This window comes from Protopterus annectens, chromosome 13.part0 (assembly GCF_019279795.1).
Source record: "Protopterus annectens isolate FY-2018-M chromosome 13.part0, PAN1.0, whole genome shotgun sequence".
NCBI lineage: Eukaryota > Metazoa > Chordata > Ceratodontiformes > Protopteridae > Protopterus > Protopterus annectens.
Window position 1 is genome coordinate 676,285,503 of NC_056747.1, and position 18,713 is coordinate 676,304,215.

At 35.9% G+C, this 18,713-nt stretch overlaps 1 protein-coding gene across 1 annotated transcript in view; it reads right to left on the reverse strand.

Moving 5' to 3' along the window:
* LOC122788356 (kelch-like protein 10) overlaps nt 1–18,713 on the reverse strand; it is a 62,446-nt gene that overhangs the window by 6,497 nt on the left and 37,236 nt on the right. The window contains exon 4 of the mRNA XM_044055432.1: nt 16,681–16,830. Coding sequence (XP_043911367.1) covers nt 16,681–16,830 — 150 coding nt within the window. The remainder of the gene's footprint in view (nt 1–16,680; nt 16,831–18,713) is intronic.

An 18,713-nucleotide genomic window follows, 5' to 3' on the forward strand; every position in this document is an offset into this window, starting at 1 on the left:
CTGTATGATAGCATTGTTGGCTGCTTTATATAGGTCATTGTTGATGATATTAAATAAGAGGGACCTAGAATGGATCCTTGGGAAACGTTACAGGAAGCAACGATGAAATTTCATTTTGCCATTTGATAGACTGTTGTCTATTTAAGGGATAGTTGCTGAATCATGCAAGATCAGAAGGCTGTGGATTCTGTTCCCACCACAGATGCTTGGATTAATTTTGCAATACTGGCACTGCAATGCAATGTAAAGGGGGTACAGCACTCCTGAATTCCCATCTGCTTGAGATGGTGGTAACTCAGTTAGATGTAAAAGATATAACAGCACTTACTGAAAACAATAGGGGATCGCTATTAAACACAAGTCAATATACACATTGTGTACTATATACAAATGCAATAATGCAAACAAAAATCAATTAAGTATCAACAAAACATTTCTATCTTACTATTGCCATACTTCCAAAATAAATGTCACTTGTAAAACAGCAAAACATATTTAAACTTAAAACACAAGAAACACATTTTATACTCATCGTTTCTCTTCCCTGTCCTTTTTTTTTCTTAAAAACTTACAATGCATTCTCATACTAATTCCTCACAGTTAATAAACCACAATGCCCACATTTACATTAACAATATTCCATAAATCATTTTTGTATTATATGTCTTTTCCAAGACATGGCCTCCATACATTAATTTTAAAAATGTACATATTGAAATGCCTTATTCTTATAAAATTGAGAAATGTTTATACTTTATCAAACCTTTAATGGGAAATTTACCTATAATTATATTCCATAAAAAATTGTAATTCTAGCATGTCTTTAAACCTGTATCCCAACAAAAACCAAGCTTCCACCAAGGCTGATAACATAAAATAAATCTTTATTCCAGAGGATAAGAGCTTTCACACTTAGTGCTTCATCGGATCCTTAAAAACATCACAAAATCACACAAGTGTATATACTGAAATATTAATTAATTAACCAATCAAATAAAAACATCAATTACTGATATATACTACGCTTTTGTTTTAAAGGTACAGATGAATTAAGTCCAGGCAGCTTATCTGCCTGGAATCTCACAATCCATTTAGATTTTAAAGTTCTCTAATCTATTGTTAAAATCACCCTTTCTCTTGCTAACATGCACAATCTGAAGGACACTAAAGACAAAAGAATGCCCAGGTGCCATGGAAACATGTTTGGCCAATGCATTTAATAGGTTCAAGCGTTTAATATCACCCGAGTGCTGCAGAATGTGCCCTTTCAACATTCTTACCGTCTTCCCCACATAGAAAGATGTACACAACCTATACTTAGCCAAATAGATCAAGCCTTTAGACCTACACTTTTTCTCTTAAGAGACAGCTCTGATACAAATCTACTCATGCCTCTTTGCCTCTATCTGATCAACTTGGTAACTACAAATGTAGAAATTGTAAAGCATGCAGCTGTATTTCTATGCTACATGAATTTCAACATCCTGTTATTGATTATTTGTTTAGACCAAATTTTTATGCTGATTGTAGGTCTGAGGCTTGATCAATTTGGCTAGGTATAGGTTGTGTACATCTTTCTATGTGGGGAAGACGGTAAGAATGCTGAAAGAGCACATTCTGCAGAACTTGGGTGATATTAAACACTTGAACCTATTAAATGCATTGGCAAAACATGTTTCCATGGCACCCAGGTATTCTTTTGTCTTTAGTGTCCTTCAGATTGTGTATGTGAGCAACAGAAGGGGTGATTCTAACAATAGATTAGAGAACTTTGAAGTTAAATGGATTGTGACATTGCAGGCAGATAAGCTGTCTGGACTTAATTTATCTGTATCTTTAAAACCTGCATTGAAAAAGCGTAGTATACATCAGTAATTGATGTTTTTATTTGATTGGTTAATTAATTAATATTGGAGTATATAAACTTGTGTGATTTTGTGATGTTTTTAATGATCTAATGAAGCACTAAGTGTGAAAGCGCTTATCTTCTGGAATAAAGTTTTATTTTATGATATCAGCCTTGGTGGAAGCTTGTTTTTTGTTGGGATACATATTTATATTTTTTGCTAAGCTACCTCTGGCTGTTGGCTATATTTTCTTCTTTATGTCTTTAAACCTATTGTATCTCTCTAATTGATTTTTTCTTTCTCCACTAGATTTTCCCCACAGCCTCTCATAATAATAATAATATTATTATTATTATAATTATTTTGAAATACCACCAGAAAGAATAAACCAGGATCCACAAAATGACTTGATTTAACGCTTTCATTTTTAATAAAAACTTCTTCAGAATACCATACATAAAGAAGCTGACCCTATATATATATATATATATATATATATATATATATATACACACACACATATACCCTTTCACCAATTACTTGTGATTAATCAATAAATAAAATAGTGACATCACCAAACAATTAAGTCTAAAAGGCACATGATTTAAATTACATAAATACAAACTTCTATAGATACATAAATACTAAAATACAGGACTGAAAATAGCCACAGGTTCCATCATATGTATGTATTAAATTTTTTTTATTTTTTAATTTTTTAAATATAACCTTCTGCTTTTAATCTAAATATAGAACTAATGGATAAATTACTGTTTAGACCAGGTTCTTGTGTTGCATTGGTTTTCAGCTGCCCCCTGAGTTCCTTAGCCTCCAGGAAATCATTAAGGGGTCCACCTCTATCCCCTATCACAACTTGTTCTAAAATGAAAAACTTAAAGTTATGTCCTTCATTATTTTTAATGTGTAGAGCCAAGATATTCTTAATGTCTTGTTTTTTGATGTCATAGTAATGTTGATATACTCTACTTCTAAGTGCATTGATCGTCTTCCCAATGTAAAAACAAGGACATTGGGTACACATTGCTAAATAGACGACCACCTTACTGCTACAAGTAAATTTCTTTTTATATACTAATTTCCCATAATTTGGGATAAAAATTTCACTTTCTTTAGATATGTATTGACATTGCATACAAAACCCACATTTGTACATACCCTTATTCCCACTATAGACTTCGTGGGACCTCTCTATCATATTCTTAAGGGCTGTATCTTTTTTGTATACAATGTTGGGCACCATTCCCACTTTATCTGTGTATTCCTTACTGATGTTAAATAAATTCCAGTTATGTTGTATAATTTGTATAAATCTTTCACATCTATTGTCACAAAAATCAACGCTTCATTGTACATATTCCTGTTAATCTTCCTAAGTAGATCCCATGAATCTTTCACTATCCAATTACAGTTGGAAAGAGCATATTTAAGTTGTAAATCTACAAATTTGGCAATGAAATTTATTTTTGATGCTTTCGCATCAACAATTGGTCTAAGGGGGGGGTGGTTGGCTACATCTTTGTGATTTTTGTGACAATAGATGTAAAAGATTTGTTTTTAGTAATTCCACATAACACTGGTATTGAATGGTTTTATTCATTCCTTTGTCAACACACTAATTTAATACATGACTGTATCCTTACTATTAGGAGCCTAATGGAACTAATTTTGGATACCAACTTTATAGTTTTTGAAGAACAACTATTGAAACAGTGTAAGGGAGTAGCTATGGGGGCTATTTGTGCCCTATTTTTGCCAACATTGTTTTAGCATGCTGGGAAGTGGAATTCATCTTTACTAGTCCCTTTGCAAAATACTGGAACTATTATGGCCGCTATTTGGATGATATTATAATCCTATGGAACAACAGCAAAGATACACTTAAAGAATTTTTGACATTTATTGAGGAAAGTACAGATTTCCTTGAATTTTCACATACCATTTCACATGATAGAATAGATTATTTAGATATTACTATTAGTAAAAACAATCTGGATAAATGTTTTGAGACCACTATATTCAAGAAACCTACATATTCTAACACACTATTGCATTTCAGTAGTTTTCATCCTATACATCAAAAGAAGGCGTTGATAAAAGGGCAGGTGGTTAGATTAGCTAAGATGGTATCAAACCACTGTGATTTTTTAGATCAAATTAATATTCTTATTAATATGTTAGTAAAGAGGGATTACCCTAAAGAATTTGTGGAAAATATACTACAAGAAGTGGTGAACAAGTGAGAAAATGGACACTTTTTCCCATTGGTAGGTAAAGGTATGGATATTTTTCACGAAGGGGACACTAGTACTGAGCCCCAAACCTTTAATAAAGCTGCAATTTTTAAATGCAACAAGCAGTTTACAGATATTACACAAATTATACAACATAACTGGAATTTATTTAACATCAGTAAGGAATACACAGATAAAGTGGGAATGGTGTCCAACATTGTATACAAAAAAGATACAACCCTTAAGAATATGATATAGAGGTCCCTTGAAGTCTATAGTGGGAATAAGGGTATGTACAAATGTGGGTTTTGTATGCAATGTCAATACATATCTGAAGGGAGCACAATTTTTATCCCAAATTATGGGAAATTAGTATATAAAAAGAAATTTACTTGTAGCAGTAAGGTGGCCATCTATTTAGCAACGTGTACCCAATGCCCTTGTTTTTACATTGGGAAGACGATCAATGCACTTAGAAGTAGAGTATATCAACATTACTATGACATCAAAAAACAAGACATTAAGAATGTCTTGGCTCTACACATTAAAAATTATGAAGGACATAACTTTAAGTTTTCCATTTTAGAACAAGTTGTGATAGGGGATAGAGGTGGACCCCTTAATGATTTCCTGGAGGCTAAGGAACTCAGGTGGCAGCTGAGAACCAATGCAACACAAGAACCAGGTCTAAACAGTAATTTATCCATTAGTTCTATACTTAGATTAAAAGCAGAAGGATATATTTAAAAAATTAAAAAAATAAAAAATAAAAAAAAATTTAATACATACATATGATGGAATTTGTGGCTATTTTCAGTCCTGTATTTTAGTATTTATGTATCTATGGAAGTTTGTATTCATGTAATTTAAATCATGTGCCTTTTAGACTTAATTGTTTGGTGATGTCACTATTTTATTTATTAATTAATCACAAGTAATTGGTGAAAGGGTATATGTGTGTGTATATATATAGGGTCAGCTTCTTTATGTATGGTATTCTGAAGAAGTTTTTATTAAAAACGAAAGTGTTAAATCAAGTCATTTTGTGGATCCTGGTTTATTCTTTCTGGCGGCATTTCAAAATTATTATTATCATTATTATTATTATTATTACTATTATTATTATTATTATTATTATTATTATTATTATTATTAATTGTCCATTATATTTTCATATCATAGTCCTCTAGGTTGGAGCATATCCTTTATATTTATCTTTCATAGTTGCATTTTCTCTGCATATTCTTTTATGATATTATTTACAAGATTCTTATTTCTTTATCCATATGTACATATATATATATATATATATATATATATATATAGAGAGAGAGAGAGAGAGAGAAATAAAACACTTCCTCATGCTCTAATAGTTATGCCTTAAACTTCTTCCTGCCATATCTTGTTCTCTGTTCCGCAGTCTTACTAGTACCCAATGCAAATTTAATAAAGCAAAATATACCACATACTTGCTAAGGCCTAATCCCCTTTCTTATTTTTTCCAGTATAAAGCCCTTCTTTTTGTAGGATTTAAAACATGAATCTCAAATATATTTAAAATCCATAATAAAATGTTTCTTTATTCTTTGGAAATAAATAAATGCCCACCAAATATACAAACTTTTTCTGTATTAGATAATGTGGCAAATATATATTTTAAAGAAAGATAACTTGCATGCTTTCTTGAGTCTGGTAAATTATCCCACTGTTAGATTTTTAGAACTTGTTTTCCATATTTAATTCTCAAAGCACTTATTCCTTTCATTTCAAATGGAATGCCTTCTGTACTACAGTCTTTACCATATCCCCTGCAGTTCTGTTTATTTAACACCAACCCCACTTCTTTTAACTTATATTGTATACATTGAAAGACAGTTAACGGGTTGGGAGGGTGGCCTAATGGTTAAGGTGTTTGCCTTACAAACACAAAAGGTGCAGGGTTTGAGTCTCACAAGGGATAATTGGCTAGGCTTAACATGGCTCACAAGGGCAGTTAGCCTAGTACTAATCTATGAACCTATGAACATCTAACTAGGGCTAAAAGTGACTATAATTAAACCATCCACATAAACAAGCCACAATGGTAATTCACTATTACTGAATATATTTTATCTCGCCAAATGAAAATTGATTGCAGCACCCTTCAAAGACTGCATTCATAATTAGCTCAAAAGAAGTCCACTTAAGGGATACATTTGGTTTCCTCTTTTATCACTTTTATTCTGTTCCCTTAACCATCCATTTACTACCACTCTATTCCAAGTTTTTTGACATAGTTTCTAATCACTGTTATTATTTTTGTACTTATAGCGTAACATTCCAATATTTTTGCAAAGCTTCACAATCTACCAAGTTCAATGCCTTCTCTACATCACATACTAATAATGGTCCTTGAACAGTGTCTTTATTTATAGGGTCCGCCATTTTACAAACCAGGAATTGAATGCCTTTTATATTTTTTCCTTTGATACTGACAACATTATAGACTTAACATAGAACTATATTTATTTTTTCCTATAAAATCTTCAAGAAAAAATTATAGCACATCTATTACTTTACATGATCAGTCTCCAATTATTGACATTTTCTATATCACCTTTACGTTTAAATATTAATTGTATTACATGTTCATACATATCTTTTTCCTGTGTACTTTCTTGTAACCATTCATTCAATGTCTTAAGGAAAACTGTTTTAACAAAGGCCATTAGGTCTTGGTGTCACACTAGAAGAAAAGTTATTCAAAGTTTTATTTAACTCAGCTAGTAAGGTTTCTTTTTTTATCTATCTATCTATCTATCTATCTATCTATCTATCTATCTATCTATCTATCTATTTATCTATCTATCTATCGATCTATCTATCTATTTATTTATTTTTTATTTATGTATTCTTCGCATCTGATAATGGTCATACTCTCCAATATCTACTTTCCACCATTTATGTTTTAAACATTTCTGTTATACATGCCTACAACCATTATAATATTTGGTTTACCTTTAAAATGTCACAACACACTTGTGCAACTGTTTTCTTACCTGACTTGAAATGTCGGAAATGGCAATGCTGAATGCTTGGAATTCAAGCCTGGTACTTAAAGAAAGTCGACACTCGGGGAATGTTGACTTTGAGTGAAACTACCTTAATTTATTTCTGGGTTTCTGATATGAACATTTTGTAGGGGGCAAGCCCCCCTGCACCTCCCATTTGAGAGGCTGTGCCCTCCCACCCGTGCTACTTATATATACTAACTCTGAGATTGCACTACAATGAGGGAAAGGGTGCATTTCCCGATCCCCACTATAGTGTGATCTCCACTCAAAATGCCGAATTCATAACAGATACTAGCATTTTCTGCTGTGAGTTCGGCATTTTTTTCTTTTGCAAATATATATTTTTAAAAAGACACTTTCACACATATGTGCATTGCACAAGTCAGCCATGACATTTTAAAGGTAAAGCTAATATTTCCCTGACTTATCATAACGACTCCCTCCTTATGTATATAGCTTTCATTCTACCAATCTTGTTATACAACTTTGCAAAGATGGGAATCTTCCTGTTCTTTACTTTTAACTATAAACTTCCGTCTAAAAATCATATTGTTTAGTTTGTTCTTATTTAGAAATTCAGTCCTGTTTTCTCCATCTCAAAACTTGCTTTGTATCTTTAAATAATATTTTGCCATATTTGTCAAAGACTTTTGTGATATTCTACCTTATTTCTGTATTTCATTTCTTTTTTTTAATGGTACCCCCTCCCCACCATGTCAATTTATCACAAAATTCTTTCATTATTAGGTGATGTTTTCCACAACAACACACTCTCTTGTTCTATTCGTTCCTAACACCACACCATTTGTTTTATTTTTATTCCTTTTCCTTCTCTGATTGCATCCAGATTTTTGCTTACTAAAGTCCATAATGTAGCTTGATTATTCTCGCCTATGTCACCTTTTGAACAGTGTAAAATCAACAAATCCCTGATACTAAGAAATAATCTATTTCTGTTTTGAATAATCCCCTTCTATAGGTATGTCTTACACTGGGATATATGAGTAATTTTTCCAAATTTAATCATCTCATGAAAGGTTCTTATATCTTTCACTTTTTCTTTATGCTTCCTCACATTGCAATTCATGTCCTTATAGGTGCATAGATTCATAGGTTGGTACTAGGCTATCGGCCCTAGGGCCTATACAAGCCTAACCATAACAATTCCCTGGTTATTTCTTCCCACAATATTTACTTCCCTGGACCCCTGTCTAGCAGGGTGACTGACGTGATCCCCGGGGTGAATTTCCTATCTCCCATCCAGTCATCAAGGTTCCTTTTGAAGAGGGCCAAAGAGGCGCTCTGCTTGACATGTATGGGCAGTCTATTCCAGAGTCTGGGGAGTCTCTGGGTCAGGAACCTATCCCTCCAGCATGTTTTGTTCATTGTGATGACAAGGTTTAGATCCCTGGAGCGTGTGTCTCTGAGGGATTGGTATTTCTTTAAGTGTAGAATGTCCAACAGCTCTGGGTTTGACATGGCCTTGTATGTTAAGCAGAGATCGCCTCTGAGTAGACGATATGCGACAAGAGTATAGGTGGAGTTTTTTTAGACAGTCAGCATAGGGCATCTGCTTTGGGCCTGTGATTCTTATTTCTGTGGCCTTTCCAGTTGTTGCAGATGTCTTGAAAGGTGCATACCAAACAGGGCATTGTATTCTATAATGAATCTAATGAGGGATGAGTACAGTGGGACAATGACCTCCTTTTTCTCTGGATGAAAAGCCCTTAGTGATGAGGTGTGCCACATAGAAGGATTTCCTGACTGTTGTGGTGATGTGGTTATTGAAGGTGAGACCACTGTCCACCTGTGTCCCTAAGTCTCTTATCACACGTTCAGTGTTTAGTGTGCTGCCACCTATGTGGTAACTCATGGGTACATGTTTTTTTCCCAAAGGGGATACCTATACATTTCTTGGCATTGAGCTTGAGCCCATGGCTCTAGCACCAAGCATCTGTTTCTGAAAGGCCCTTTTGTAGAATATCCACATCATTTGGGGATTTAATAATGGCTCCCAGTTTGCAATCATCTGTGAACTTTGTTAGCCAGAGTCCCTTAGTATTGGCCTGCACTTCAGAGAAGTAGATGCCAAACAAGAGCAGTCCCAGGACTGAACCCTGAGGTACTCAACTTGTCACTTGTCTGGAGCTGGATTTGGAGTCGGCTAATTTTACAGTGTGGGTTCTGTCAGTAAGCCAGTTGGCAACCCATCGAGTGATGTAGGGATCAATGCCCAGCTTAGTAAGTTTATCTATGATTCCAGAGTGGGGGATGGTGTTGAAGGCCTTGGTGAGGTCCAGTTAGGCTGTGTGGACCACCTTACCCTTGTCCACAGCTCTGGAGACTGATTCTAACAGGTCAATCATGGTTCAGAAGACAAGATCAGCCCTTCATGAACCCAAACTGCGTGTGGGGTCCAGTGTTTGAAGGTTTCCAGTGTCTTTGTTTATAAGTTCCATGATAATACATTCCATGGCCTTGCAGATCAGGCTTGTCAGACTGATGGGGCGGTAGTTGCCAGGATCCAAGGTGGATTCCCCCTTGTGGAGTGGGATAACTATAGCTGTGCGCCACTCAGTGGGCTCGAAGCCTGAGGTGAGGCTATGATTAAACATGACACTTAGGTGAGGTGCCAGTTAATTTTGTAGTTCATGTAGTACACAGCCTGGGATGTCGTTTGGTCCCATGAATGCTGTATTCTTAGCTTTGGAGAGTGGGATTTTTAACTGTGTGGCCATTATTACCGGAATTTGGCAATCTTTCAGTATTGAGATGGGTCCTTTAGAGGTTGAGAGGGGGGTGAAGTTTGCACTGAATCGATCTGCCAGGATATTGGCAATATCCTTGGGATCAGTATATTTAATGCCATCCTGTTGTAGCTCAGAGCAGATCTGAGTATTGCCATTTAGATTCTTGACATAGCTATAGAATGCCTTGGGTTGTTTTTGAAATATTTGGCAATTTTATTTTCGTAACTAGCTTTGGAGGATTTTATAAGGGATCTCAGCTTCTTACTGAGGCTGGTAAAGGAGTTTTTTGCATCCTGGGATTTTCCTCTTTTCTGCAACAGTTTCTTCCTTTTGTTGTAAAGTTTGTTTATGGCAAGGGACCACCAGATTGGTTTCTTTTTTTTGGAGGAGAGTGTCTTGGTTCTATTGGGGATGGCATGATTCATGCACGAGTGGATGTGCTCGTACAGTGCCTTAGTGTAGGATTCAGCAGTCAAACTTTCAGTTCCTGTCTGCATGGGTGTCATGAAGTTTGTCACTTCTGATTTGAGTAGCATGAAGTTGGCTTTGAAGAAGTTTTTTATGGAGGTTTCCTTACTGGGAGGTGGGGGTGGAATGTGGATGTCAAGGGTGATTAGCTTATGGTCAGACCTGACCAACAAGGGGGTGATCATAGGTGTGGAGCGTAGATTTCCCATGTGCATAATGACTAGGTCTAGGATATTGGAGCCCCTGGTGGGACTAAGAATTAGTTGATCCAGGGCATTGGAATTTATGAATTCCAAGAACTATTGGGCAAAGGTGTTGGTACATGAGTAGTTTTCCAAGTTAATGGCAGGGTAGTTGAAATCACCCAGTATTAGGGTGTTTGGTTGTAGCTTAATATATTTTCCACTATATTTAGAAAGGTGTAGTGAGAATCTTGGGGCATGGTGGGGGATCTGTAGCAAGCTACAATTTGGATTGCAGTCTTATCGAGTGTTAGTTGTACCTGGAGAATTTCAGACACATTGTGTTGAGCAGCTAGCCTGGTGTTGTGAATATCCTTGGTGAATATGGACACTCCTCCACCTTTAGTGTTTCGGTCATGGTTTGGTGGCCGAAAAGTGTGGTAAGAGTTGTAGCCTGGTATTGCAGGGGTGCTCTCTGGAGCCTTGAACCAGGTCTCAGTTACTGCACAGATATTGATGTTCTCCATTTTTATGAGTGCCTCGAGAGAGTGCATTTTGAGGTTTAGACTTCTAGCATTGAGTAGCATTACCTTCAGATTTTGCATGCTTGTACCTGTTACGGTGGTGGTTTTGTCCTTTGAACTTTGCCTAAAAAAGGCACTATAGGGGTGGCAAGAGCCTTAGCCAGTAACCTGAATCCTGGGGCGACAGGTGCAGACCATCTCTGGCAAAGCATCGTGATCTGTCGATCATGTCGTCCCCTTTGAATGACACCAGAAGCTTAGCCAATTGTTGAAGTCAATCATTTTGTCCTTGAAATGTGATATCATTCTGGGTGATGGCAGGATGCTACTCAGGGCTAGGTTCAGACTTGCCTGGGCTACAAGATCGGAGAGCTCCTCCATGTCTCTTTTCATGTAGTCCAGGGAGGTATGTCTCAAGTCATTCACTCCAACATGGGAATGACAGAATCATATTTGTACTTGTTTTGGAGTGACTTGAGTGCATGCGTTATGTGGTGGATCCTGGCACCCGACAGGCAGCTGACTGTAATTTTCTCCTTGTTCAGCCTGGTGAGTGGGACCTCAGTGTCCCTGACTACAGAGTCACCTATGACTAAAGTGTTGGGTAAAGTATAACAACTATATCATTATTAATGGTGACATATTGCTTTAACCTTTCAAATAAAGCCTCTCTTTTTCATGTTTATATATCCATATAGTACAATTATACAAATAGTATGCCCTATAACCTGTAATCACACATTGTAAATCAACTGGAGTTACAGTTAATATATCCATAATCTAAATAGAAGGTTAACATAAAGTGTTATTCTACAACAAACACCTACCTGGAAACTCCACACTGCAGACCCTTTTCATGTTTGCAGCTGATCTTTTTCAGAAGCATTTAGAGTCTTGATAGCTATTTATTTATTTATTGCAAAAATTACAAGCAGTCATTATTCTCACTTTATAGTAACACTTTTAACATTCAGGGAACAAATATTTATACTACCCCTCCCCTTCCACTTTTTTTTTTATTTTTCCCCTTGTATTAATTTTATCTTTCTGACTTTCTTACCTATAGTATTACTTTTCCTTTTAAACCTGCATTAGAATCGTTGTCTATATCTTCCTCACCCAATATCAACTTCTGCTATAGAATCTATTTCACCATCATCTGCTGTGCCAATATTACTAACAATAACCTCCCCTCCTTCATCACTAGCTCCCCCTTCCTCATTTGAATCAATCATGTTATGTGTATCATTAACTCCACTGAATATCAGTCTGAACAGCTACAGTCTGTTCATTTGTTTCTAAATCATGAAGAGATGGACAATCAAACAAGAAATTCCCTTCTCATACACATGTCCAACATTTCATTTTATATTCTTTACTAAAATGACCCATTTCACTACCTTGTATACAGTTTCTCTTATCACACTGCTGTATACATGTCCATCTGAACAGCAATAATAACATGTTTTGGAAGATTTCTATTTATTACACATGCTTTTTTCTATTCAGTTCTATAATTCTTGGAATACAGACAAGTATGCCCTCACATGCATTCAGTTAGTCCAGACTTCTCAGGATCCAGTTCAAAGTTTTCTTTCACCATTTAATTTAGATATACTTAATACATTTTGACACGTGAAAATATTCATTAATGTCCTTGCTCTCTATGTCATAAGTTCTAAATTGTACTAACATTTTTTTTCTGAATTAAATGTAACCCCTTCAAGCCATATTCAGCCCAAGGTAAGCATAGTCTCTTGCTATCAGTTACAGCAAGGAAAAATGTCTGCAAGTCCAAAACTTTCAAAGGTAAGCTCACAAAAGTGCTTTTTACACATGTGGATTACTGGTCTAACATCTTATTGCAGAACATAATGAGCTACAATAAGATCTCAAAATTCAGTAAATGATTTCTCATACCTGTAGTATTAGAAAGCAATTCCTGCCTTTTGCAACATCATTTGTGTACAGGATTTAGGCTGAGAAACAAATGCATTTTCTTGCTTCAGTTTTGTAATCTCAGTATTCACCATAACTGAATCCACAGAAGGCTTTACTTGCAGCCACTGCCATGATTTCCTTAGCGACGTTCATCTTGGCCTCCTCAGATGCCAGTAAAACTGTTTCATACTGCTCTATCATCTGACTTAAGCAGCATCCTCCTCATTGGTTGGTTCATCTTCCAATGGCAGTTGCAAAATTTTTCATTGGATAATCCACCATCACTTATGGTAGTAATCTGCACTTCATTGCTACTTTCAAGACCTCTCTAACTTCATTCTTTCAATGGTACTTTTGGTCAGTTTACATCCAAACAGAAACTCACAAAGAGTGGGGAAATTCCATAATGTCCCAGTCAAATGTTCCCTAGTCAGTATGAATACCACCACTTGTCTCCCTGAAAAGTGGATATTGGCCTGGTGGGACTACCCAGTCAACAAAGCATAGATAAATGAATAAATAAGAGTCACTATCCAAGATCAACTATTCTAAATAGTATTCATGGCTTTATCTATCTCTTCCAGAGAGCAGGCATTTCTCAGATTTTTCTTAAATTATAATACCAATCTATACTATGGTAAGTGCCTGTAAAGTAGAGCAGTCAGTGTTTCTTTTAAATGGAAATTCAGGAATGAGCTTTGATGTTTACGTTTTCTTATTTTCATATCTGAAAACTTGTTGCTGTGTTGAAAAAAAAACTGCAGGAGATTAGGATATGAAAAATACTAAGGACTTAACAATCATTTTAAAATCTATGTTTTCAAAAGTATGATGGGAAATAGGTAGCATTCCCAATCACAACTAACCTGGAAGGAGATAAAAATAGAGGGAGGGAAAGGTCTTCTTTTACTTGTAGTAATTATATTCCCCATCTCTCCTACATTTAGCAGATGTGGTTCTGTCCCTTAATGGCAGTGAGTAGGCCTCTCTATATTATTGCTGGTGCCCCTCTTCAGTTCTGTCCCTAGCACACTTTTTTAGCCAGTCATCTGCTTCTTAGGGCCTTAAAACATGCTAATGTTATCCAGTGGGCGGACATTATATAGTTTTAGACAAATTAAGAAGTGGATGAGGAAATGTTCTAGTGAAAAGCTGAGTTGTGAATCATGGAAGTTCACTCACACTTTCTTAGGACTCTCCTGATCCTCCTGGATGCACGGAAAGGAAAAGGATGAGATCTGAGTCCACATTTTCTTTAACATTTTATAAATCAAAATTTTTTGATTTAATAGTTTGCATACAGTTTCCAGAAATGTCTTTTCCATAAGAGGTCATACAATCTTTGAGGGCTTTTGAAGGTCAGTACCAGACAGTAATATTGAATTATACCTGCAGGAATTCTAAGACACCTTGCCTTTACCTTCAGCTTGTACTGCCTTATGCTTGTATATCTTCCCCTCTGAAAGGTGCTGCCTGCTTTGATTACAATTCCCTAAGGTACCTAAATGTTATTGTGACTCCTATATCCTTATTTTAATACAGTATGCACATTCTAAATTCCTGTAATCTCCCCCTCTTCCTTTTTTTTCATGTGTCTTTTACTGATCCTAGTCTTTGTTATTGCCTCCATTCTTTTGGTATTCTTTGCAGATGTGAGATCTCCAGAATAGCAAGAAGTGCTCAAACCAGGATCTCACCAAGAGTCTTACAAGAAAAGGATGCTTTTCTTTTTTTCAGCTAGTACTCTTTCCTATGCCTCCCAGAATCCCTATGGTTTTCCAAACTGCTTTCTTACCTTCAATGCCTAGTTTGTATAATCTGATATAATTATATCAATATCCTTCCTGTGCTTTACTATAAGTACGTCTCTCTCTAAGTAGCCATCTTCTGGATTTTTATTACCCAGATGCAATAACATGCATTTATTATTTCTAATGGTTTTAAATGTTCATACATTTGGCAATTCCTCTAATGTTACAATGTCCTTTTTTCATCATTCTCTGTATCAAATGCAGATGCAGATCTTTATGGTATCTACAGAGGTGTAACTCCACTGACGGTCTGTCTTTGAGATGTCTCTGTTATTACAACCAAAGAGTACTATTCCTAGAAATGAATCATGCAATATGTCACTTCTAGCTCTCTTTTATTTACTAGGGATTTTATTTGTTGTTACTTTGTGTGCCCTATTGCCCACAACCTATTTTAGCATAAGACATCTTCCGGGGATACACTGAGCAGTTGGCTAGCATGCTAAGCAAGCTTTTTATAGGACTGTGTCAGATATTTTGATAAAATCAAGACAGGCCATATCATTATTACTTCCATTGTCTGCAATTTGGTAAACTTCACCAGTGAGCATATTAAAGGCTACCTGACATTATTTTCTAACTGTGAAGTCATCCTACCTAGGATTTTGTGCCCCTCTGAACTTATTTGTTACTAAATTAAACCATTTCTGCTTTTTTTTTTTTTTTTGCATCTCTCTTGCCCTCATCATTTGTATAAAGTAGAATCACATTTTTTTTCTGACATCCCTTAGTAGACATTACAAAGTTAGAGACTGTCTCCCTCCCTATGCTTCTGCTGCTCTTAACATATGGAAAATACCATCTGTTTTGCCATTCCTCAGCAGTCAGAGTTCCTAGAACTAAATTTTATTTTTACTGCAGTAAGAAATCTTGGTTCATTAAAGGCAAGCCATGACAGTATGTTTCAGTATTTAAAAATCTACTTCTGTAGAATTAAGCAAAGTAAGACTTGTTTCATACATCATGACAGTAAAGGGATACTTAGAACCCTTCCCAAATGGACGTATGCCACAGTGAGACCTAAGTAACTGATTACAGCAAGTAAACCTCATGAAAAGTTGTTTCTTTCAATATTTTGCAAAAATGTGAATTAATACCATACAGCAAAAATGTGGCACCTTGCTATGTTACTGGTAATCGACAACAGACATCTTGGTGCTCCTCCTGAATAACAGCTACCTCTGCCCCATGCCACAACTTTCCAGGTGAGGCACACAAAGGTGTGGTTTACTTCAGTGTAAACATTATAGCCTTACCACTACCATGCACATGACTGTATGAAGGCATGTCATTCAATCAGATGAAGATTATATTGCTCATTTCCTTTCGCTGCTCGTCTTGTAGCAGATATGATATCTCTAGTACCTCCTTCCTCATTGTTGTTGTTGTTGTTGTGTCTTTCGGCCCAGTTAGGGGTCGCCACAGCGGAACTCCGGTCCGCTAATGATTGGTAGTCAATTTTTACGTGCCGAGTTACCAGCCCTGATGCACAACCTTCAACGAAGGTATGCCCATTCACGCATGTCTCCATGCAGAAGACGCTCTAGGTGAGAATCGAACCGGACAGCGTCTTACTGTGAGGCAACAATACTACTGCAGCTTGTGGTATCATGCTTAAAAAAGCAGTCTATACAATAAAAAACACATTTTCCTTCCCTTTTATAGTTGTCAGTATCTCCTTAAATAATGAAATAATTATTATTAAAGGTTTCCCATTTTAAACAACTCTTTTTTTTCTTTCAATCACATTAGTTCTGTTATAGATACTGTATTACCTTTCGAACTTCACATGCCAAAAATATAAAAAAGAGTAATAAAGAATCAGTTTATTTTGCTTCCTGTATTTTCTTACCGCATACACATATTTTCCATATACAGTCACTCCTAGCCCACTTCGTCTGCTTCTCATTGGTGCAATCAAAGTCCATTGGTTGGTTTCTGAATTGTATGTTTCAGCTGTGAATAAGCACTCAATCCCAGTGAAGCCTCCACATACATACACCTGAATTAATAAAAAAACAGCACTTCATTAAGTGTATTTTATTAGATCAGGTAAAACACTAAATAGCTAGATTCAGGTAACAGCCTTGTATCATTATATTAAACAAATGTAATAATAATTGTGCATCCATAAATTTAATTAAATGTGAAGACACTCACATACTGACCTCAGTGAGCAAATGATTTAAACAGTTGGCATCATAATCAGATTAAGAAAATGCCATTGGCTCCATTGTTGCTAATATTATCTTTAGTGCTCTCCATAGGTGAACTATTAAAAACTGCAAAAAGGAAACAAAGCATTAGAGTATTGAGTGGTTATATGTCTAGGATTCTGCAAATGAGCAAAATGAGAGGAAGGGTTTGGAGACAACAAGAAATGATAAGGAGTCAATGTTTGCCTGACAGAGCAGAATGATCGAGTCATATGGAGAAGGCAAGGAAAATATAATGGGTACCTCCAGAAGGACATAAACATTTCCCTGCTCAAATTTTTTTTAATGAAACTTGGCATTGAAGGAAATAATAGAGTAGTATGTGGCATCCTGATATAAAAAGTAGCAACAGATGGACCTAGTGTTAAGTGATCATTATGATATGATATACTAGCTGAAACCAGGAAATATACAGTTGAAATTTAGCTCAAAGAGAAACTTTCTGATCAGGAAGACTTAGTGAGATAAAAGAACACAGGATTAATAAATATACATGACAAATCTTAGAGGGGCAGTTGTAAAAGCTTTCTACAAAAAAAAAACTATTTATTGTAGAACAGGCAGGCTTGACAGACACTGACATTAAAAGGGATGGGGCACAACAACAGTTTTCTTCTATGAGTTTAAATCCATTCAAGTTCCCCAGACAAGTGTTGTCCCACTTCAAAAATCTCTAAGTTGAAATAAGACATGCTTTTGAGGTTTGGGAAACTGTGATAGTTATTTATTTAACATTCGTTTACTGGGAAAGTCCGACTTGGAACGGACCAATTTTCAGTGGAGACCTGAGGAGAAATGCTCAAGACTCATGTCTTTGTAACATGTGAGGAAACCTGAGCAAGCCCACACAAACGCAGAGAGGACATGCAGATTCTACAGCGAAGGCACCCCAGCTGAGAATCAAACTGGAGAACCTCTTGCTGTGAGGTGACAATGTTACCATCTGCACTACTGCGCCATCCAAGTTAAGAACTGGGAGCATGTTCTTTGTTGAACGAGACTTTTCGGTTGATGATAAAAAGTGGAGAAGTAAATTCTAGCCAATTATTAAGCCATACAATCAAAGGGTCAGAAATCCCATCTGGTATATCCTGCCTACTTCCTTGCACATTATCCAGATGGTTTAAAAAATTTCTTATATGCAGACGATGCAAAGAAAGTACTCTAGGATTAGTAGTTAATCAATGAATTAGTAGTTAATCAATGAAGACTCCTGGGTACAGGCTGTTCAGTCTATGAGAAAAATTCTGAAAACTGAAGGAACACAGTCATTGAGGGCATCTAGCAAAGAGAAACTTGAGAGATTTGTACTCTTCAGGTAAAGACTGTTAGCTGATGAGAAAACAGCATTGTCTGTTAAGTGTAGCTGTAGTAATGCAGGAAGAATCTGCATTATGAAGGAACTGCAGATTCTGTATATTAGATTTATAAGAGGTTAGCTGAAAGATTTGGCTATTCAGAAGCTGACAGATTAATAATATTTTCAGAGGAACTGAAACAGATTTATTTATTCCAGGTGAATAAGAGTTTTGTCATAAAACTGATAGGGTTCTGGTAAAATCTGAGTTATGGGCATTGACTTGTTGCCTAAAAGGCTATGACAGAGATATCACTAGAGGCTCTCAGCCGACTGCTATTTCCTTTGCAGTTTAAGCAGAATGAGACATGA